At 37.3% G+C, this 22,910-nt stretch overlaps 1 protein-coding gene across 4 annotated transcripts in view; it reads right to left on the bottom strand.

Moving 5' to 3' along the window:
* Positions 1-871: 871 nt before the first annotated feature.
* The window catches only part of ANKIB1 (ankyrin repeat and IBR domain containing 1), a 154,921-nt gene continuing 132,882 nt past the window's right edge, over positions 872-22,910 (bottom strand). For 3 of the 4 annotated variants that reach the window (XM_032305001.1, XM_032305004.1, XM_032305003.1), the window contains exons 12-20: positions 21,465-21,599; positions 20,392-20,478; positions 20,233-20,299; positions 17,859-18,004; positions 16,668-16,846; positions 15,780-15,831; positions 11,334-11,448; positions 9,855-9,988; positions 872-8,806 (exon numbers count right to left, since the gene is read on the bottom strand). In XM_032305001.1, the coding sequence (XP_032160892.1) occupies positions 8,066-8,806; positions 9,855-9,988; positions 11,334-11,448; positions 15,780-15,831; positions 16,668-16,846; positions 17,859-18,004; positions 20,233-20,299; positions 20,392-20,478; positions 21,465-21,599 (1,656 nt within the window). In that variant the 3' untranslated portion in view covers positions 872-8,065. The remainder of the gene's footprint in view (positions 8,807-9,854; positions 9,989-11,333; positions 11,449-15,779; positions 15,832-16,667; positions 16,847-17,858; positions 18,005-20,232; positions 20,300-20,391; positions 20,479-21,464; positions 21,600-22,910) is intronic. The other variant, XM_032305005.1, reaches the window with a different exon arrangement.

The raw sequence follows: 22,910 nt of genomic DNA on the forward strand, positions 1-22,910 counted from the left end.
CAAGCCAACAGATTTCTTAAGTTGCTGCTGTCCCAGCAACACATCAGGCATTTCCACTGTCTCAGCAATGTTCCCAACCTTACACAGCCTATTGCAAATCTACTCTATGTGCTGTTACACAGTGACTTGATTAAAAGAAATTCTAATACAACCATGGCAATCTTTTTACTTCTGCACTTAGTAAGGACTCTAGGCCACACCTCTTGGCAATAGTCTATCTGATGAGATTAATTTATTCCCAATATTAGAAATTTGTCTTTTGAGAAGAGCCCCCATTTTGAAAACCCGTCAGGAGTGGCCTCAAACCCAATAAGGTGCAGCACATTTGTCCATCAACTTCAGATGTCCACAGCAGGGTAGTGGATGCTTACAGGGAAAAAACCGGGAGAATGCAGAGTTCAGGTTATGCTTTCTATAATGCCCACAAATGTGGGGCTACCTATAATTTACTTTTAACTTCTGTTCTTATATTATCCCAAACAGGTATTCCCTTCTCTAGCTCTAGGCAGGGTTCAATGAGCACATGTATCTATCTAATACAAAAGGGCCTTGGTGAAACTACTCATCTTAAGGGCTAATTGCACAGTTAGCCTCGTTCTTTTTAAAATCAGTATGCCCCTTGGCACTCAGAGGCTCAAAACAACGTCAATGGCCAAAATATCCATGGCACATACTTGACGCAACTGTCAAGAACAAATGTTGGCAGTTAATCATAGTCTTTGAAACAAATCCACTGCTGAAGATCTCACTGATGGTTCTCAAGTTGCAGCACTACCGACAGCTCATAATGCACTAAGAAAACCCTTTACTGATCTGATTGTTGCTCTAAAGATGCAGTCAGCACACCATAGCCCGCAGGCCAAATTTGGCCTTTGTTTTTTAACTTTTTATTGTGAAATAATTACAGATTCACAGGAAGTTACAAAGAAAATGTAGGAAGGCCCTGTGTACTCATTACCCAGTTTCCCCCAGTGGTTCTTACATAAGATACAACATCAGAACCAGGAAATTGACATTAGTACAATATGTATGTGCAGTTCCACATTTTATCACACGTGTAGATTCATGTAGACAGTGTAACCAAGATAGACTATTCCATCACCACAAAGACGTCCCTTGTGCAACCCCTTTATAGCCACACCCCCACCCCCACCATCCCTAAGCCCTGATAGCCACTCATTTGTTTGGCATCTCTATATTGTCATTTCAAAAAATTTACATATGTGGAATCATTCAGTAGGTGACATTTTGAGATTGGCTTTCTTCACTTAGCGTAACCCCTTTGAGATCCATCCCACTCGTCACACGTCGTGTCAGTTGCTCATTCCCCTTTTGCAGCTGAGTAGCATTCCACTGCAATGAGAGACCACAGTTCGCCATTCCTCTACCAGAGGACATTGAGTGGATTCCAGTTTTTGGTTTCTACAAATAAAGCTGCTATGAATAATTATGTACAAGTTTTTCTGTGGACATGTTTTTCACTTTCCCTCCAGGAGTGCAAGTGCTGGGTCCTATGACAAGTGGACGGTTGGTTCTTAAAAGAAACTACCCAACTCTCCTCCAGGGTGGCTGTGCCATCACATTCCCACTAGTGGCGCCCAGGTGATCCAGTTTCTCTGCGTGCTTGCCAGCATTTGGTGTTGATGCTATTTATTTTAGCCTGTTTTATAGGCACGTGGCGTGTCTTACTGTGATTTTAAATTCGTATTTCCTGGTGGATAGTGACGTTGAATTTTTCACGTGCTCATTTGTTAGTCACATTATCTTCTTCGGGAAAATGTCTCTTCATGTTTTTTGTCCATTTTAGACTGGATTGTCTTTGTACCGTCGAATTTTGAGGGTTCTTTATATATTCTAGATTCGTGGTTTGCAAATCTTCTGTCTGGAGCTTTTCGCCTTTGCAAGGGTCTTTTGCAAAGTGCTAAATTTTGATGAAGTCCAATTTATCAATGTTTTCTTTTATGGATCATGCTTTTGGTATCAAGTGGTAGAATTCTTTGCTTAATCTGGATCATGAAGATTTTCTACTATGTTTTTTACTTCCTGAAAGCTTTATCTTTACATTTAAATTTGTGATCCATTTTACATTTTATGTAGTGTGAGATTTAGGTAGTCATTCATATTTTTGCCCATTTTAAAACCAATTATTCCAGCATCATTTGTTGAAAAAACTATCCTTCATTTATTTTTTGTACCTTTGTCAAAATCAATTGATGACACCTGTGTGGGGCTGATTTTGTTTCTCCATCTTCTGTAGATCTATGTGTCTATCCTTCCACCAGTATCACAGTCTTGACTACTGTAGTCTTGAAAATGAGAACGATTCTTCCCACTTAATTTTTTTCAAAATAGTTTTTAGCTATTTTAGTTCCTTTGCCTTTCCATATAAATTTTAGAATTGTGTTCTCTATAGCTTACAAGAAAATTTTGCTGGGACTTGGTAGAAATTGCTGCCAAGCAATTGAATGGAGCGCAGGCATTCTGTCAACTGAGACCTCAACTCCCCCAACTAAGCCAGTGACCTTGCTTCAAGTTGGGCTCAAAATATCTCCTGAAGGGGTAGCTTCTAATTTTTTTTCATGTAAATTGAGATACTTACTGCTGTGGTCAGGCTAGCTGCACTCTCAAATATACCTCTTCTAACATTTCTATTTGACTTGCAATGCCTGCTGGGCCCAGGTTAACAGTTTCTAAGTACAGTTGACTCACTCCAAATTGGAGTTGTCCTATCAGTGAGTCACAAGGCCTCCATGGGTCAGGGATTCAGTTTCAACGAGAGTCTAGGAGGCAGTTAATAGCGAAATTTCTACAAAATGGGTGTACTTGGTGCCTGCTTCAGACAGGTGGCAATGTTGTGCTGGGAAATGGCCCGAGTACTTTAACCAAAGGAGTGTGTTCTCTTTCTTCTCCTGGGTTCTTTATTGTTTCCGCTGGACCACAGGAGAGGAGAGGACAAGGAGGCTAATTGGAGAGTGATTTACATGCCCCACTGTCACTTCTCTACATATGACAATCCTTGAATGGGAGAAATCCCATGAAAATTATGAGATGGGTACTTCTGGGCATGTAACACATCAGTTCCAATAGACATTCAGATTTGGAAGCTGTGACATTACACTAAGTCACCCACAGGGCCCCACTCACAAGGGAAGCCCACCTTCTCTGCTGCGGAGCTCGTCCTTTCCCAGCTGAGGAGTATATAATGTGTGGGTCCGGAGCTACAGCAGGTGGCATATGGGTCCCAGGTCCTGTTATCCCCTAACCAAGAAGGAGGGGAAAAATGAGGAGGTGGGGGGACGCTAGCCTGTGGGGAGGGAACTTAACTGTTCCATGGCAGGGGTGATGCCCGTCAGCATCCAGAGAGAACCAGGGCTCAGGGGCTTCTTTCTTCTCCACCCCCACCCAGCACCTCTGTCACTCCAGCACTTAGCACCTTGTCATCATTGCCAGCTGTGAGGGCCACCTGCCCCGCGTGCACTTTCGCATGTGAACAGTGCCACGATTGCTTGCAGCCCAACCAAACGCACTTTTAAACTTTTGGTCCATCCAAAGCTCTCAATCAAAAAGCAAGGTTCTTATCACTGATACCATTTATTTTCTGTTTGGGGATCCTTGACTCTGGAACTATATCTGCCTTTCAGATAGTCACAGGAACTGCTGATTCCTTGTCATGAAAATATTCCTTCCTCTGCCTGCCTGCAGGAGTCACCAACCACTAAGGCACCATTTGGCCAGCTTGTTTCAGTCCTTGCTTTTTTGGCAAAGCCTTTAAACACTGGCTCAACTTCCATTCAGTAATAAGCAGGACAGTGGGAATCCTTCCTCTCTGCATTAACCCTCATCTGTCACTTCGAGAGAGCATACACAGATTCCAGGGAGTCTTATATTCCCATATCTGACCCATGGTTCCTTCCAGAAAAATCACGTCTCTGTTAGCATTCCATCTCCATTGCCAAAACTGTCAGGCCTGGGATTTGATTTTACCCTATCAGTAAGAACCCGTAAGTAAGCTGGCCTGTCATAGCATCATAGATGTGGACAGAAGACAAGACTCTTGGGTCAGAGGCCAAGGATCTTATTTAGCACTCATGACACAGCCTGCAGAATGAACATTGGCATGTTTGTGACAGTTCCCCTTGTCCCTAGTTCCAATGGGTCCAGATGGATGCCAAGCATGCAACTGAGAAATACTGACGGTGAGGAATCTACTGCTTTTATAGCATACCTGCTCCCTGTCCTCAAGGTTACTAACTACATAAATCCTGAGAAATACCCAGGCAAAACGGCTGTCAGGCCTTGCAGTCTTGGGACACCCAGCAAAGTGTGTGGGCGCAGAAGAGGTGCAAGAGAACTAGACTGTCTTGTCTGACAATTAGCCTTTCCTATATTGTGTCGTTCCTCCTTTCATGTATGTATCTCTCATGCTCTCTGTAAACTGAGGCCTTGTGCACTTTAGGCCCTTGTGCAATAGCTGGCTACAAAATGACATACAGCTCAATCTAGAATATCTTCATGCTACAGTTTCAAAGACTGAAGGATAAGCCCTTCAAAAGTTTGCCCACCACTCACAGTTTGTCAGCCACCTGTCAGTCCTAAGTGGAACAGAGAGCTAAAGAGAATTTTTCTGGTTCATCTTTCTTTAATAACCACGATGACTGCCCATTCCAAAAATAATGATGGTCACTCAGTAATCTAGAAAGAGCCACTTCTATTTTTCTAGAAAGAAACCTACCTATTGTGGTGAGAGGGTGATGGGTGACAAGGCAGTAACATATTGTTGCTAAGAAGAAGACCCAGTGATTATCCTGATGGCCCAATGCTGAGATAATACCATTCAGCTCCAGTGCAGAGCACATGACAATTTTTTTTCCCTAGAGAGTTTTTATTTCAGCCTTAAGAAATACTCCCCAAATCTGTTATTTAGATTCCAAGATTCTACTCTTCAGAGATACACTAACTATAACTTTTAAGATTACAAGCAAACTTCCGTTAAGTCTCAGGTTTTAATTCATGACAGGTAAACAACAATATTTGAGGACTAAATGGAGAACAAAAATGAGATCAGTGGCTGCAGTAAACAACATCTGAAGAATAATTCAGCAGATGGACATTAGCGGTTAAGTTTCAGATCCACAGAATGAAAAGCATTAAATACAACGACATGACTAAGTGGTTATCACTGGCAGACTCCGTGAAATCTGAAGTTCAGATGCACAGGGCTGTTTTGGTAACTCAGAAGGGACAGAATAATAAAATGGTGGTGCTTCTATGCATATGGCATACAAAATTCTTCCTGTTCTATTCACAAAATACCTTAAAATTCTATCTTTTTCTGTGTTTCTATTGGGAGAGTTCAAGGAAAAATCGTAACACTTTTCTCCTGAAAGCTGCAGTGATGCAAATAAAAGGAGTGCTGAAGTCACAACGTTTTAACACATTGTCATGCAGTGTTCTAGAGTTTATCTTTGGGGTATAAAATACTGAGGAAGAGGGCGGGGGTAAAAAAATATTAGGCACTAATCAATTACATTTAAGAACCAAATTAATCCCATTTATTGGAGGGAATTTAATTTGAAGAAAATCAGCTTCCTGACTTGGTTAAAACAAAGTCTATAATGTAATGAGACAAAAGTGAAGTGGTTTAAGTAATAAATGTTTAATCAAAGAATTTTACATATTATTAACAGCATTCATTTGGCCAAACATCTACACGTTTGTAGAATCCTACTGTATATAAAGTGGGAATGTATCAAGTATAGACTATGAAAGTGCAAATAACAAGTCAAGGTTAGAGTATTTTTTTTTTTAACATTATAAAATTAACTTGTTTACAAAATAGGCTTTGCCAAACTTTATTTCTGAATTGTAAAGTCAATGACTGTGTTGTTTTTAAAATATGTACCAAGGAAATACAAATTGAATAATGATCATTTTTCATGCTCCGGAGATAACAGCACAGAAACGAAGGGTGCTGCACAAGGTGCAAGGAGCTGGAACCCATCACATACACTGTCTCCACAGGTCTCCACACAGACCACTCTTTCTCACCTTATTGCAGCTTTGCAAGACGTCTCGATGTGATACAAAGACTCTTCCTATTGAAAAATTACAACTTGGTCTAAAAACTGATTGGTGTCGATTATATTTAATCCAAAATAAATTTGTAAAAAAATCCTTTAATGGACTGTTTCAGTTTAATATACAGTAATACACTGTAGACAAAGTTAATATTTTCCCCAATAGTTTAATGGGGATTGATATCAATGTTTCTGGTAACTGGGGAAATAAAAGCTAATGTGGACCTTTGATATCCATGGCACAGGAGCAATTCACACATAATTTATTCCAAGGGAACCTGGGGAATATTAAGTATTCTAATATAATGTTCTAGCCATATGAATTCGAAGGACAAGAATTTCAAAAGCAGGTTCTAGAGGAAAAAAAAATTAATCAAAAACCGTAATCACAACTCACATGGATATCAATAATAATATAACCTTTTACCCAGCCCAGGACTTGCCTGTACACGTTCAGTACCGAAATTTTGGTATCTGTAGATTTCTGGTAAGAATCTGGCAAAACATTAAATGGAGTGTTGCATATCTATTTTGTTTGTCTTATGCTAGTTTCGATAATACATAAGTAAAACAGCCATTCCAACAGTTTACTCTAGTTTTAATTACACACTGTACCATTGTATCTTAATTACAACTATGACCAGTATTTTCTTCACAGTAAGACACTGATAACTAGGAAGTTGATTTTTTTCAACACTAAACAGTAATCACACAGCAAATGAGTATTGTGCAATAGAACAAACACATCAGCATTTGCTATTAGGCAAACAAACTGTTTGAACATTTAGTTGTTATATTTACTGTAAAGGCAAGGCCATGGGTGGTTTTATGGAGGTCTTTGCAATTCATAGCATAGTTACTTCAGAAGAGACACTGAAATTTGAATTACTCACTTATTTAACTGGCAACTATCCATTTAGTTAGGCAAAGGCACGGTAACATGTTGCGCAGGATGTTTTATTGAATTTTTTAATAATTGTGGGATGTACTATAACTCATGAAAACTCCACGGTTTTTTCTATTTTATAAAACACTTACCATTAAAAGTAATTGCACCCATTAGTAATTAGAATGCACTGTAAAAGTGTGAAAACAAAGAACTATGATTGCACTTCCAATAAAGTGTCTCTTAAAATACAGCACCGCTGTTGCTAATCAACTGTATTTTAATATTAAAATAAACTGTTTTTAACAGCAGCATTAGGTTTAGTTAACTTAAGCTACAGGCTACATTTATTTAAATGCAGTCTCCATGGCAACAAAAGCCCATTCAATTCTGGAATATCACTGCTACCAAGTGGCACCTTTAACTCCCGGGAAGGCCGAGACTCCTCTGGAGCCCTCCAGGACACTGCACGCCTACACGCCTTGTTAGCGCATGAGTCGGTTTGGCACAAGTGGACTGTAATAGACGTGACAAGAAATCTTTGATTCATGTGACTATGAAACTACACTGTGGTAGATGTAGCACTAAGGAGAAGCCTTGGATACCTCAGTTCATACTGCTTACACAGAAAGGAAGAAGGTGATGGAAGAGCACAAACAGACCGAGGAACGAATGTTATTAGATCTGTCCAAAATAACTTCTAAAATGAAGAAAACTTTTTTCTTTAAAAGAGGAAAAACCACCCAAGGCTTAGGGAGTAAGCCTTTAATTTAAACGTTCAATTTAAGTATTGCCAACCTTAGGCTAAACAGAGGACTGCACTTTCTCAGAATGTGGAATCTAGCCTACTCATTCCATTTGTGTTTCTCTTACTCTTCTTGTCAGTACAAAAGGGAAAAGCTATCCCATTAAATACCCAAGAAATTCTCCGTAAGGTTAAAATCAGACATGAAGCTACCGTTCAAGGGAACTCCTTCATATTCAACCTAATGTCAGTGGTTTAAAATGGAGTTGGAATTGAGTTGGTCAAGTCTCTATAAAGCATCCTCCACTAGAATCCCATCTGTACCTGTGACTCATTTAGAGCCCAGAGGTCTGCAGTTCACACTAAATGGACTTGTTCAAGCCAGTCACTGGAGGTTTGAGGTGTTTGACTTGAAACATCTGAACCATCCCCCTTGTTGGCTGCCTCATTACCACTATTGCCAGCTACAGATGTGGCCTCCCCAGCCAGAGTATTTTCTTCCAAAGGATTTGCTTCTTCTATTTGGGTTCCTCTACCTTCACTGATCACATCTTCAAACACTGAATCTTCTTCTGGTGGCAAGAGTTCCATATCCCTTACACCTTCTGACTCATCTTTGACACAGGGAAGCTGAGAATCTGCACTGATTTCTGTAGCTGCTGGAGGAATCAGGGCAATACTCTGAGGGTTCATGTCATGAAACCAAGCCATGATATTGCCAAGGAGATTGTCATTGATGTTGGCGTCCTGGCCAGCTGAGTCGGGGTCACTGGACGAGGGATAGAATTCACTTCTTGCCTCACTGAGAGGGTGTGAACTCAGAGTGTCAGTTGAAAATGGGTCACTTTCTGTTCCTAATCTCATGAGGCTGTCACCAAGTTCCAACAGCTCAGAGCTGCTCAATGCTGCCCGAGGGCTATCTGTGTTCCTGGGGACCGAGTCTAGCCTGGAAGGTAAAGAGGTGCCTATAGCTCCTAAGGATGCCTCATTACTGAGGAGGTCTCTATTTTCCTCATCAATGGCCAGCCCGGATTCTTGCAGTGATAACTGTATTGCAAGAAGTATATTGGGATCATCTTCATCCAAGGAACTCAGAGCCTGAGGTGACAGAAAGTAAAATCACTTTAAAATTTTAAAGGAAAAATGATTTAACTGAATAAGGTTTAGCACCTACTCTTTTCCCAAAGGTAATAAATATTACCTTTATTTATACACAATTATTGTGTTATCTACTCAAATCTTAATTTTGTCCTTGACCACACTAAAGAGAAAAAAGAATCCTTAAGAAAACTCTGAAATTTAAGAATCTTCCCCAGTATCACATCTCTGAAACAAAGGTTTTAGAATGAAAAGAAGAAAAAGAAAAGCAATAAAACATGGATGGAACTAGAGCGTATCATGCTTAGCGAAATAAGTCAAGCAGAGAAAGACAACTATCATATGATCTCCCTGATATGAGGAAGTGGTGATGCAACATGGGGGCTTAAGTGGGTAGGAGAAGAATAAATGAAACAAGATGGGATTGGGAGGGAGACAAACCATAAGTGACTTTTAATCTCACAAAACAAACTGAGGGTTGCTGGGGGGAGGGGGTTTGGGAGAAGGGGGTGGGATTATGGACATTGGGGAGGGTATGTGCTTTGGTGAGTGCTGTGAAGTGTGTAAACCTGGTGATTCACAGACCTGTACCCCTGGGGATAGAGTATTATGCCTCCATCAGAAAGGATGAATACCCAACTTTTGTAGCAACATGGACGGGACTGGAAGAGATTATGCTGAGTGAAATAAGTCAAGCAGAGAGAGTCAATTATCATATGGTTTCACTTATTTGTGGAGCATAACAAATAGCATGGAGGATATGGGGACTTAGAGTGGAGAAGGGAGTTTGGGGAAATTGGAAGGGGAGGTGAACCATGAGAGACTATGGACTCTGAAAAACAATCTGAGGGTTTTGAAGGGACGGGGGGTAGGAGGTTGGGGTGGGTATTATAGAGGGCACGGATTGCATGGAGCACTGGGTGTGGTACAAAAATAATGAATACTGTTATGCTGGAAATAAAAAAAAAAAAAAAAAAGTAAAAACAGGAAGCCATGCTAAACAGAGTAAAAGCATAAACAGGGGTGATGAGCTGCCCAGGAAGGCTACCTGAAGAGAGTCCTGGTTTTCAGAGCGACTGGCAGGGGTGTAGTCGCGTAGGGAAGAGCTATGCAGCACGCTCATAGACGCGGAGCTCACCACCGAGGCACCAGGCCTGCGGCCACTGCCACCATCCGGGATGTCTGTTTCAAAGCAAGTGGAGCCAGAGACAATTTAGTCATACAAAATTTCACTCATCTTTTCTTTTTTTCGGCCGACAATTTCTCTTTGGTGCTGTCAAAAACCCGTGTTCACTTAATCTTTCAGTGATTTCTCTTCCATATTTGTCTCATCAAATATATCTAATACTGGGGCATCTGGATGGCTCAGTCAGTAAGGCATCTGACTTTTGATCTCAGCTCAGGTCTTGATCTCAGGGTTGTGAGTTCAAGTCCCACACTGGGCTCCAAAAAGGGGTGCTAACTGGCACCCCTTTTTCCTTATTTAGAAAAAAATTACATGTGTAATTATACATATATGTAATTTTCCTGTTTATGTATATAGATATACACACACATATATATAATATTACTACTTCAAACACGATTGTTCTTTATATTTTTGTTTGCACTATATATGGTTCTATTAATAAATAATGCAAGTGCTACCACCCATTCCTCTTTTTTTCTTTAAGCAATAACAAACAAAACTAAGGAATTTTGGCATTACAATAGCCTGAAGAACAAATCTTTAGGCTCATTGATTCTGATATATTAAAGATGATCTACTGACATGATAGTCTGAAGATTTTCCATTAACAAACATTTAAGAGTTGATAATTAAAAATCATACATCTCTAATACCAGAAATCCTCTTTTATTTTTATTTTTTAAAGATTTTACTTATTTATTTGACAGACAGAGATCACAAGCAGGCAGAGAGGCAGGCAGAGAGAGAGAGGGGAAAGCAGGCTCCCTGCTGAGCGGAGAGCCCAGTGCGATGTGGGGCTCAATCCCAGGACCTTGAGCTGAAGGCAGAGGCTCAACCCACTGAGTCACCTAGGTGCCCCAATCTTCTCTCTTTTAAAGAATGTTTAGGGGGGACTGAGGCTAGGAGAAAAATATTCCATGAACACAGTAACACTAATCAAGAGCTACAATTTATTGAGTGCTCACTAGGTGCTACCAGTGTGTAAGGCTTTTACGTTCATTCTCTCATTTACTGCTCACAGGGAGCCCACGAGCCCACAAAGTGGCACTATTATTATTGCTTCTTTGGAATGAGGAGACTGAAGCTTGGAGATGTTAAGTGAACCTGACTAAAGTTTCACACTGACACACAGCAGGGAAGGGGTCACGTATCCACGTCTAGCTGACTCCCACAGCCCAAGTTCTTGATCTCCCTGGATTTCTGTGTCGTGTGACATGTGAAGCATCTGCGTATTGAGTGTAAATCTGAACTACAAACTGTAAACATTTAGATTAGCGAGTTTTTAGAACGAATTGAGGAGAACCAAGAGACTAAAACACAGCCAGCTCAAGAGCTTACCTAAAGTGCTCTCACTCGGCTCCTCAGGGTCCGGAGGGCTACTGAGCAGACTGTGCACATCTCCTCGACGGCGCTGCTGTCTGTGCCTCCTCCGGTACTGAAATTCAGCATATTCCTGCATAAACCAAAGGTTATAAAATACAGGAGAGCATGCAATTTTTCTAATGCAAATAAAACAAACAATACACTTTTTTCCAGGAAAAAAATGTGTGATTTTATATACATATTATAAAATCACTTGGCTTTGACTAAAGAAACTTCAGGTTTTGCCATGCCAATGAAAAATAAAAGATAAAATGGAAAAAGAAAAAAATTCAAATAGTCACTACGACTGCCTGGATAACTTGGGAATACTTGCAAGCTCCAATGCTAGGTCATAACTGAGCCTTAATTCACGTGCTTGGGTCTTGTTACCTAATATGATGAGAACTATAATGATTTAACTAATTTAAGTTAGGATCTTTACTAAGATAAGGTAGGCTCTTGGAGGTTTGGCTTTTAAAAAGTGACTGTGACATGTGCAATAGAAAAAAAAAAGACAACGAAGAGCATACACTGTCAAGTACTTGTCAGACTATTAGATTTTGTATTTTTTGGGACAACTACATACCATACTCAAAAGTTAAATGAAAAATTAAATTAAGTTAAATGAAAGTTAAGTTAAATGAAAAATGTAAAGTTAGCTTTAAAGCTAAGATGTTACTTGGCTTCCTTCCTTTATTAACTAATACATGGGGTTATCTATGACATGGGCAGGAGGAAGTGTTTTCTGTATAGCATATGGGAAGAACACAGGTTTTGGCAAGGCAGAACCTGTGTGACCTGCTATTTCTTGGGTACAAACATACTTTTCCACATTTTACTGACAAAATTCTAGAAGAGAGGCCAGTTAGTGTGCACGACGCCAGCATGAATAGGCTAATTTTGAGAATGACTGTAGAATTTTTCAGTGATAAACGTTAAGATACTCAGGTTTATGATCATCCTGCTGACCCTGGGATATTAGATATGCTTATATTGTGAAAAAACCACAATAAATGAAGGGAAGTTTTACATCACAAATACAGTTTTCACATCATACCATTCAAGTCAAATTTATTTAAACTCCGTCTGCGTAAACAATAAGAAGTGGGAAGCATCGTACCAGGTTAGAAACCAAGAAAGACAATACAAGTCCTCAGGGGGATTATTTAGATTCTTCAAGCTGTGGTAAGATTTCCTCTTTTTCTGGAGGCCCATGATCCCAAACTGGATGGTGTTTATTTATTTATTTAATTAAAGGTTTTAATTATTTACTTTAGAGAGAGGATGTGAGCAGGGAGGAATGGAGGGGGAGGGAGAGGGAGAGAGAATATCAAGCAGACTCCATGTTGAGTGTAAGCCTAACTTGGGGCTCAATGTCACCACCCCAAGATCATTACCTGAGTGGAAACCAAGAGTCAGACGCTTGATGCTTAACTGACTGAGTCACCCAGACGCCTCTCAAGGTTTATATTTAAGGAGAATTTGTTTACTTTGTACACTTGATGGTGGTACAAAAAGTTATTCTGAATTAAAGGAACTATTACTGACCACAGAATATACATATTCCCAATTTAAGAAAATTAAAATTTGGTTTAAAAACAACTATAAAGGAAACTTGATTTATTTATAATTATTCTGACAGAAAACTCAATAGCATTCTCTCATGATGCAACAGGCTTAAAAATTTGATCTCATAAAATTAAATTTATCTGAAAATTCCTAAGAATTCCTAGATTTTTAAAAAAGATTTATTTATTTATTTGAGAGAGAGAGAGAAATGCGTGCATGAGGGGGAAGCACAGAGGGAGAGGGAGAGTCCAAGTAGACTCCCTGCTGAGTGCAGAGCCCCATGTGGGGCTCTATCCTACAACCCTGAGATGATGACCTGAGCCAAAACCAAGAGTGGGATGCTCACCTGATCACACCAGGTGCCCCAGAATTCTAGATTTTTAAGAAAACATTTGAAAAGGCTTTAGCTGGTATACTCCGAATGTTTCGAGAGTACTAAGGTTACAGAGAATATTAAGAAATCTTGAGATTTATAGGGGAAAAAGCTGCCAGGAGATTTTTGCTCAGCACCAAATCTGTCAGTGACTTAAAGAGACGCTTTAATCCTTCCAGAACTTTCACGAATATATAGCATCACCTGCATTTTAAAGAGGAGAAATTTAAGGAAGAACACAGCCTAAATTTTGATAAGTTACAAAGCTCAACCTTGAGCTTGGGTGTCCCTCGGCCTTGAACACCGTGCTCTTTCCTCTGGGCTCCACGGCCTTTAAAGTAGTACAAAATAATTATGATTGTTACTGACTCATTCAATTCAATTAAAAAAAGAGTAAGATGGTATTAACTTTACTGAAAAAAGAAGCCTATTGGAGTTTGGTAACATTATTATTTTTCTCTGCAGAGTATATATGAAGGCAAAGAGCTAATTTTTCAAGATACTATTTTGGCAGTTACTTGATAGTCACACGCATGCAGATCTTTAGTTTCACGCTATATGGTAATGCTTTAGACTTCCAAAAAGATTTACATAAAAGCTTGGTGTATCCGTGTGCCAAAGATTTTAAAGAAGAGAAAAATAATAGTTAAAAATAAGTAGTTAAATAATTCTTATAAAACTTATTAACACATAAAAAATAAATTTAAGGAAGAAAAGTTACTTATACTTTCACAATTCTCAATCTCTGGAGAACAAGAGCTCAATATTTTTATTCATAAATATTCACATGCGAGGTGGCAAGCTTTTTTTTTTTTTTTTTTTTTAACAAAATGAATCTGTGTCAGTCACATTAGGAGGCCTTCAATATTCAAGGACAAATATTTAGGATTCCTAAAGTTACTATCAGAGCTAGGAGCTGCAAGATGATGCATACATGACTATGAATACACTGGTAAAGGTTTTATTTTTGCTCAAATATAGCTAAACCGTGTTTATACCTTGAAATACTGAAATCTTTAGTACTCATTTTTGATAATAGAAGCTTGTTTATTCACGCTTTTAGGTTGAATTTTCCATATTATCCTCAAAGCTGTAATTATACCAGAATAATAAGCATAGGATCAAGTAAAGAAAAGGTTCATAATTTTTTTTACAATAGAAATTTCATTAATATATTGAATTCTCTTTGCAATTTAAGAGAATTTAAAATTTTCAAAAGCACAAATGGTTTTCTCAAAGTCAGTATTTTCTTGAATATATCTACCAATACAAAAAAGGCCACAAGGTGATTGCAAGTATCCTCAGAAGCTGAAAAGAGAAAGTATCTGATTTAAATAAGCCACAGTCATTTCTGGATCATAATTCATTTCATTCTCTTTCAGTTGAGATAATAAATGGACTGTAAATGACAAAGGTTTCACTGTTTGTCCTGCTCCCTTCCAAGCACTAAGTTAAAAGGTTATTATAACATAAACATTAGATATATACTACTGTTTTAGAAGGAGAGACAGAAATAGAACTGCTAAAACCATTTACAATCTGACTCCCCAGTGACAGTGGCAATTTAAATCTCAGAAAACAGCAATGTGATTAAGATTTTCACGCTATCTTATTTTTATTTGTGGTAACTGCTATTTGCAGTACTTCAAACAGTTAATACTGTTTGTATTTTAAAATCTATCAATAACAACAACCAAAAAAACCCAAGAAGAGGGTGAAAACCTTAAAGAGAAAGAGAACTAAGCGAAGCATTTCTTTCTGCATCAACATTATTAATATCAATTTCCACCTTAGAAACTGATTATAAATCAATTCAATCACGCTGTTGTAGTAACTTTAAAAAAACAGACTGTGTAGGTTCTTTATAGATCCAGACTGAAATAATATTACAACAAATATATAATACATTTCTTTCTTTTTGTTTTTCCTTAGTTGGTAAAGATTACAAATAAACAGTGAGTATGCCATTCCTTTATTTATTTGACAGAGAGATCACGAGTAGGCAGAGAAGCAGTCAGAGAGAAAGGGAAACAGGCTCCCCACCGAGCAGAGAGCCCGATGGGGGGGCTTGATCTCAGGACCCTGAGATCATGACCCAAGCCTAAGGCAAAGGCTTAAGCCTCTGAGACACCCAGGTGCCCCATATAATACATTTCTGATAAATAAAATTTGTATCTCATTAACCAATTTGAAGTGATGTTTCAAAATATATGCTGTAAGTTGGCCTTAATTATGACTGCTCAGTAATTAAAAATAATAAGGGGGAAGCATTTAATAATGTGATGATAATCCAATACCACAAATAACTAAATGTAGATTCTGCTGAGGCATTTTTATTTAACACAAAAGACAAAAACCACTACTGACAATCTCAGTAGGATTTAGAATAGATAAGGGTGGAAATGCAAGCAGGATTTCATGAAGGAAAAATATAATTAATAAAACAAAACAAAACCCCTGTCCCCCAACAAAGCAATTACCTCAGGTGATGCAAATCCTAAATATTCCCAATCCCATGTTCCACCAGCAAAGCTACAAAGAAATCAGACATACCATTTGATTTATTATCATCACTACAAAGTACAATCAGACCCTTATCCACTGAACATTACTTTTAAGTCCTCTGCTTGGAACGTGCTTAACCAAAGTAGATCAACTACTGAATATAATTAAAATGATATTTTAATTCTTTCAAGTTCTAAATTGCTTTATGTTTGTGTAAAATGGTAGAAAAATAAAAATAATCATGCTATAACAGAATATTTTATGATTCCTTCTATTTTTAAGTGTTTATTTAATAAAAATAGGATCAAAGGAATTTCTAAGGCCTATAATTATTATGAATAAGAAAATAGGCTTCAATTTATAATGGCAGTAGTAGTGTAAGCATCTGAAATAAATAACCAAAACTAACTGTTCTTTAATGGATGAATATGAATCATTTAAATGACTATTAATATCAGATTTCTAATTTTTTCATAACCTCTTACGTAAAAATATAAGACCATAACAAGTTGGCAAGGCTTCCAAATTTGACATTGTAAGATGCTTATGACTATCAGATCACTATATATATTACATATTTGAACTGATGCATTAGAGTACTTTGAATTATGAGTTCACCTGAAGTGTGAAATTAACCTAGCCTAATGTATTCCAAGAAACTACAGAAAGACAAACAAAATATAAGACAGGCACAAATAGTATTGCGGGGAAATCCCCCAAAAGAAGTTAACATGCTTTTATTAGCTCTTTGTACTTTAGGTGTAAGTAATTTCCAGGAATATGAACCCTAGTTAGATAAAAATTAACCTGGTGGAATTTGTGGCCGGAGCTAGGATGATTTCCATAGCATGCATCCTTTTTACCTGCGCCTAGGAGCTTCTGGTGAGTCTGCAGGAGCAACTCCCCGAGCCACAGATGCCAGGAATTCTTGTCTCTTCTGCTGTACAAGGCACGCTGCCTTGATGATTTTGTGGCGGGGTGTGCGAAGGTAAGGCCTATTGACTTTTTGGGCAAGGTCTTCGGTGACCATTTCTAGGTCTGTCTATGGTAAGAAGAGAGAGAGGAAAAAAGAAGGATTTTAGGCTGAGTAGGTTAGTCAATAGCAAATCCATTGTCTATCTGGTTTCTCACATAAATCTTACTCTTTTAAAGTCATAAAGTAATTCAAATTATAAAATAACTTACTGCTTAGTATATATGTCTATTTTGCACATTTCAGGAAAATAAATTCAAAAGGCATTTATAACAACATAGTTGGTAAAGATTACAAATAAACAGTGAGTATGCCAGATGTCTACAGGGAATTTATCATTTGTCTATGTGAAAATAAAAAAGAGTAAATTTCAAGGCATTGTACATGCAAATACATGATTGTGTAGTGCAGACCACACGGAAATGCTAAAGGAATTTGAGCCAAGGCAAAATCTCCATGATCTGGGGTTAGATCTGAAAGGCTTCACCGTGAAAATTAATATTGAGCATTTTTTTGAAGAAATGTAGGATATAATTACTAGAGGACAGTTCAAAGGGGTGACATGAAAATTGTGGTAAGGGAAGAAAGTTTGGTGGATTAAAAAAAAAAAAGAATGTACAATGAAGTTGTTTAGCTATAGTGATGTCAGTTGGCTTAGGTGTTTTTGTTTTTTAAATACTGTAACTTTTTCAGTTGTACTTTTAAAATAAACCGGTAAATAGCAACTTTCCCATCTAGCACGCAATGTGATTTGTTTCATCTTTGAAGACAAAATTTCTAATTATATACTAAGAATTGGGCTAGATTTCAACATCATCCAGTTTAAAACAAACAAATGTGTTAGAAAATGTCTGCATAGCTCAGAACTCACTCATATCTGTAGTGGCAAATTTAAATACAAAAACATTTCAGTTTATTACTGGTAATTTTTCCTTTATTTAAAAACCATCCTAAAAACAAAAACAAAATTGTTTTCTAGTCATAGCCAAAATAGATAAAACTTAGTTAAGTCACCGAAAAAGGAAAAAATCCATTTTCTATAATAATTGCATTTAAATTTAATTTTAAAAAGATATCTTACTTGCATGAGTTCAAAAATTTCTTTCTTTGTGCTTTTAGGTTCTAAGAAAAATCCATATGGATAAGAACACTTGAGAATGCGTCGAGTTTTTAAGAGCACATGAACTGCATCTTCAATGAAAGTGGTATCTGGACAGCCTCCTTCAGCTATAAAGCAAATCAGGCACAGGGAAAAAAAAAACTGTTTTGCAAATATGCTGTTATAAATAAATTAAACGACTGAGATTTCTTAAAAAAAAAAAACCAACAAAGGATCTCTGTGAAGAAGTTGTTTGAATTAACTGTATGATAGTAATTATCTGAACCAGACTAAACACCGACACAAAACACTCATGTGTGGCTTGTCTGCATTTATAAATGAAGCACACATTGCAGTTGCCCAGGAGCACTGATGGCAATCATGAAGGAATGAATCCACTGATTCTGGATTCTGTTCACCCTGTTGGTTAAACAAATCTAGCTTTAGGCCAACTGTTTTTTACTATGTTTTCCAGGTTATCTCTAGTGAAACTTTGTTGATTAAAAATTAAAACAAACAGGGGCTCCTAGCTGGCTCAGTAGGAAGAGCAAGTGACTCTTGATCTTGGGGTTATGAGTTTGAGCCCCATGTTCGGTAGAAAGAAAACTAAAAAAACCCCCAAAAAACCAAAAAACAAAACACTTAAAAAGAAAAAAAAGAATTAAAACAAATGCCCTGCTGAGTTTGCAAAAAAATAAAATAAAATAAAATAAAAAAATAAAGAACTCCCTCCTAATTATAATTATGCTTCTGTAAAAACACTGTAAGAAAAAAGATACAACATTCTGGGGGAACAACTGGATAACTAATGCTAGTAAATATATCAAGAAGAGAAAGAAAGGGAAGAAGACTGAGGAAGAGGGGAGAAGAAACTGCCTTAACATCTGAGATGGTTCCTTCTCCAAGTATCATTATAACATTCTAACTTTCTCCTTAACTGCAAATAAATGGAAACTAAGGAGTAGAATGTAGATTCATAAATACTTTTGAAAGTAAGATTATTCTGCAGGCTTGTGGAAAGAAATTACATGTGTATGTACACACACTGATGTATAGACCATCCCAAAATATCCACCCTAGCAGAGGGATCTGAACTAAGAGGATATAAAAAAAGAAAAACAAAACAAAACACCAACCACACCTCACTATGACATGTGCGAGAAGTATGTGAAGTTTTGTTTCTTCCTTTCCAATCCTTATAACTTTTCTTTTTCATATTTTATTATGCAGTCTCGAACCTCCAGTTGTTTGAAAAGCAGCAGTAATTCACATCTACAGATTATTTATAGAATGTTTACTATGTGTCAGGCACTGTTCTAAGTATTAGGGACAACCTAGTGATGTAAGAGACAAAAATCCCTGCTGAAGAACTACACAACCTGTAAGGGTTTTTTCTTTTCCATTTTTACTATGGGATTGCTTCTCGGCCTTTCGGCTATCATCAACTGTACTATCCGTTCTTACCATTTTACTGTGGACAGTACTTCAAGAGTTTGATAATGGCAGTAAAGTGACATCATTCCTAAAGTCTAAAAACTAATATTAACAAGGAGACAAAGCTGCTATCAACACTTTCACCTACTCCAATTTATTTAATTTATGCTTACTATCTTAATTGGGAATTACCCTCATGAAAAGGGTCTTACTTACAAACTGGACCAAATACAATTGCATTTTTACACTGAAAACCTTTTACATATAAACTATGATTATTTTTAAAATTTGACTTTTAAAAACAAACATGTTAGAACCTATACTCTGTGTGGTCATTAGGAGATATTATATTTTAATGATGCAACCGATACTCAATTATTCTTTCTGAATTTCTATTTTAGGATCCGTACCAGCCCTATCTCATGTCTTTGCTTTCAGATTCTAATGTTTGTTATTTACTAGTGAGATGATTTCTCCCAAAACTATATTTGACCTCCATTCCGTTAAACAGTCTGCTAAATTTTCTCAAGAATCTTTGGGAATTTAGTCACACTACAACTGGGTGACATGTGAATCTTGCTCTTTTGACTGATCAAGGATGGCTTTTAGGGCTCACCCAATGTTTCTGATACTGTAGACCATCAGCAGTGGCACAGAGTAAAAAACCATGATGTGTGTTTATCTGCTAATGGTTTAGGCTGCATTAAGAGGAGCATATGAGATAAGCTGGGTAGAAAATCTAATTACAGAGGCCTCAAATGCTAAGCTGCACTCTGGGCTTCAGAGAACTCCAAGCAATACCAGAGTGAACAATGCAGATAATAATGTATTCCCCGAAGGGCCTTAACCTCCTACCAATTAAGTGACTTAAGCATAGAAGGCTATTTTATATTAATTATCACACATACCACTTATAACTTACTTTCTTTGAGAGCTCTACTCAATTGCTCCATCTTTTCTTTGGCTGTTTTAAGAAGGCGTTGTTCTAACTAAAGGAATAGAAATAAATAGTTTATAAAATTTTCTTTATTTATTCACAACAGTATATCATTCAGAGCATTTGAAATGATTTGGGACATACCTGATAGCTATGCTCATGGTTTTTAAATCTTGTGTAATAGTGCATAAATCTGTCAAGTTCCTGAAATCGTTTGTGTTTTTTCTCAGCCTAGGAAACAAAAGTCCATAAATGACTTTTATAAATAAAGTACTAGCTATTAAATTGGGGACTTTTTGTCACTTAAAATTTTTATTAGTAATAGGTAGTTGTGCATACAGATTTCATTATTTTGAGGAAAAAAAAAAACCAGTACATTTTTAAGACTACCAGAACAAAGTCCTGCATTTGTATTCTCTATGATAAATCACTAAATCCATGATCCCAGACCGTAAAGCAAATATGCCTCTCAAGTCCTACATTTATCAGATCTTCAATGTTTTATTATATTGCTTATTGCTATGGACTGAACTGTATCTCCCCAAAATTCATGTTGAAGCCCTAACCCCCAATATGAATGACTGGATTTGAAGACAGGGTCTATGAAGTGATAAAGGTTATATAAAGTCACTGGGGTGTGGCCCTTACCCAGTCAAATTATTGCTCTTTTAAGAAAAGAAAGAGACACCAGTACTCTCTCTCTCCCTATCATGTGAGCATAGCAAAAGACAGCCAGCCCTTTGCAAGCCAGGAAGAGAGTCATCACCAGAAGCTGAATTGGCAGGAATCTTGATCTTGGACTTCTTAGGCTCCAGAACTGTGAGAAATACATTTCTGTTGTTTAAGCCACTCAGTCTATGGTGTTTTGTTATGGCAGCCAAGCAGACTAAGAGACTTATATATTGTAACATAATACTGTGTTTTTGATATTAATGTTAAAATTTTTAAGTCATTATAGAGATAAGGATATATAAGACTTTATCCTTAACAATATAAAAAAAGGAAAGTTAAAAAAAGAAAGCTCTCAAGTTGATAGCTCTATTTTATTTAAATTAAAGCTACTCTAAAGTGTATTGGGGGGGCGCGTAAGGAAAAAAAATAAAGTGTATTCAATTTAATGCCTTATTATGACAAAGACAGGACAAGAAGACATGCAAAATACTCCCAAAGTAATTAAGTGGCTTAGCCAGAGGCCTTGATTTAATAGTTCTTTTTACCTCCACAGTCATTTCCTTGGATTGCTCCTCCACATGCTGAATGACTTCATAGCGAGTACATCTGTAATAACCTCCTGTGGAAGAACTATGCTTTTTCCATTCTTCTAGGCAAATCCAGCAAAAGTCATACTTGCACTTCAAAAGAAAACATATATGCAAACATCGCCCTGCATTAACATGCAAATTGTTTTCTGATTTCTAGTTAACTATTTTGTAGTGATCCAGCAATTCTGCCTGTGTGACCAGGAACAAATCTTAAAGACATGCTGTCTTTTTCATATTTCCTCTAGAGACCTTACCTGCACAGAAAGATGTGGGGGTAGTTTAAAATGACCGCTTGTAAGGATAAATTAAAATGCAAATCATAATATTATGAAGGAATATCAAGGAATCTTTAAGAATATCAATAGGCTATTCTTTCCCAATAATAAAGACAAATACTGACAATGTTTCATTTTCAAGTGCATGGCAATCTTACTTTGGTACGTAAAGCTTCACCAGTCTTCATGAGAAGTTTTTCTTATAACTTTAACGGAACAAGTTTGAAAGGTTTCTAAGTAGAAAGACTGATATAAAATCTGTTTCTTATTTTTAAGAAAATTTTGCTTTACTATCATAATTGGCCAATAATGCCAAAAATATGATCTTTATAGTAGGAAAACAGATTTTTTTTTTTTTAATGTTTATGGATCTTATGGGATCTTGGGTCTTCCCATTTCAAGTCTGTCTTCTTCTGGTACTTTTATGTGTTTTCTTTTTTTTTTTTTTTTAAGATTTTATTTATTTATTTGAGAGAGAGAGAGAGTGAGCAAGAGCATGAGAGGGGAGAAGGTCAGAGGGAGAAGCAGACTCCCCACGGAGCTGGGAGCCCAACGCAGAACTCGATCCCGGGACTGTGGGATCATAACCCGAGCCAAACGCAGTTGATTAACCAACTGAGCCACCCAGGCGCCCCATGTTTGTTTGTTTTTTAAACATTTAAATATTTGAACTGTTCAGAATTTATCTGGGTATACAGTATACAGTATGAATTAAATTTTATTTTTTTCCACACAGCTGCCAGTTGTCTCAATCATATTTATTTAACAGTCCATGTTTCTCCACTGTTGGAGATCCTCCTTTACCATATACTAAATTCCCACATTATTTCTGTTTTCTGGGCTTTTATTATAGTTTCATTAATCTCTAGATTCATATGCCAGCACCATGCTATTTTAATTATTGAGCCTTAACGACAGGCTTACTATTTGACAAGGATAGTTCTTCCTCACTGTTCTTTTTCAGAGCTTTCCTAGCTATTTTTGCTTTATTTTTCCATGTGGACTTTTGAATTAGCTTATCTAGATGCAGAAACAAAAACTGCTGCTATTTTCATTGGAAACTTTCTACCTAACAACTTTGTTACCTTTCCATTTGTTTGTCATCTTTTGTGTTCTACAGATAGCG

This window comes from Mustela erminea, chromosome 11 (assembly GCF_009829155.1).
Source record: "Mustela erminea isolate mMusErm1 chromosome 11, mMusErm1.Pri, whole genome shotgun sequence".
Taxonomy (NCBI): Eukaryota; Metazoa; Chordata; class Mammalia; order Carnivora; family Mustelidae; genus Mustela; species Mustela erminea.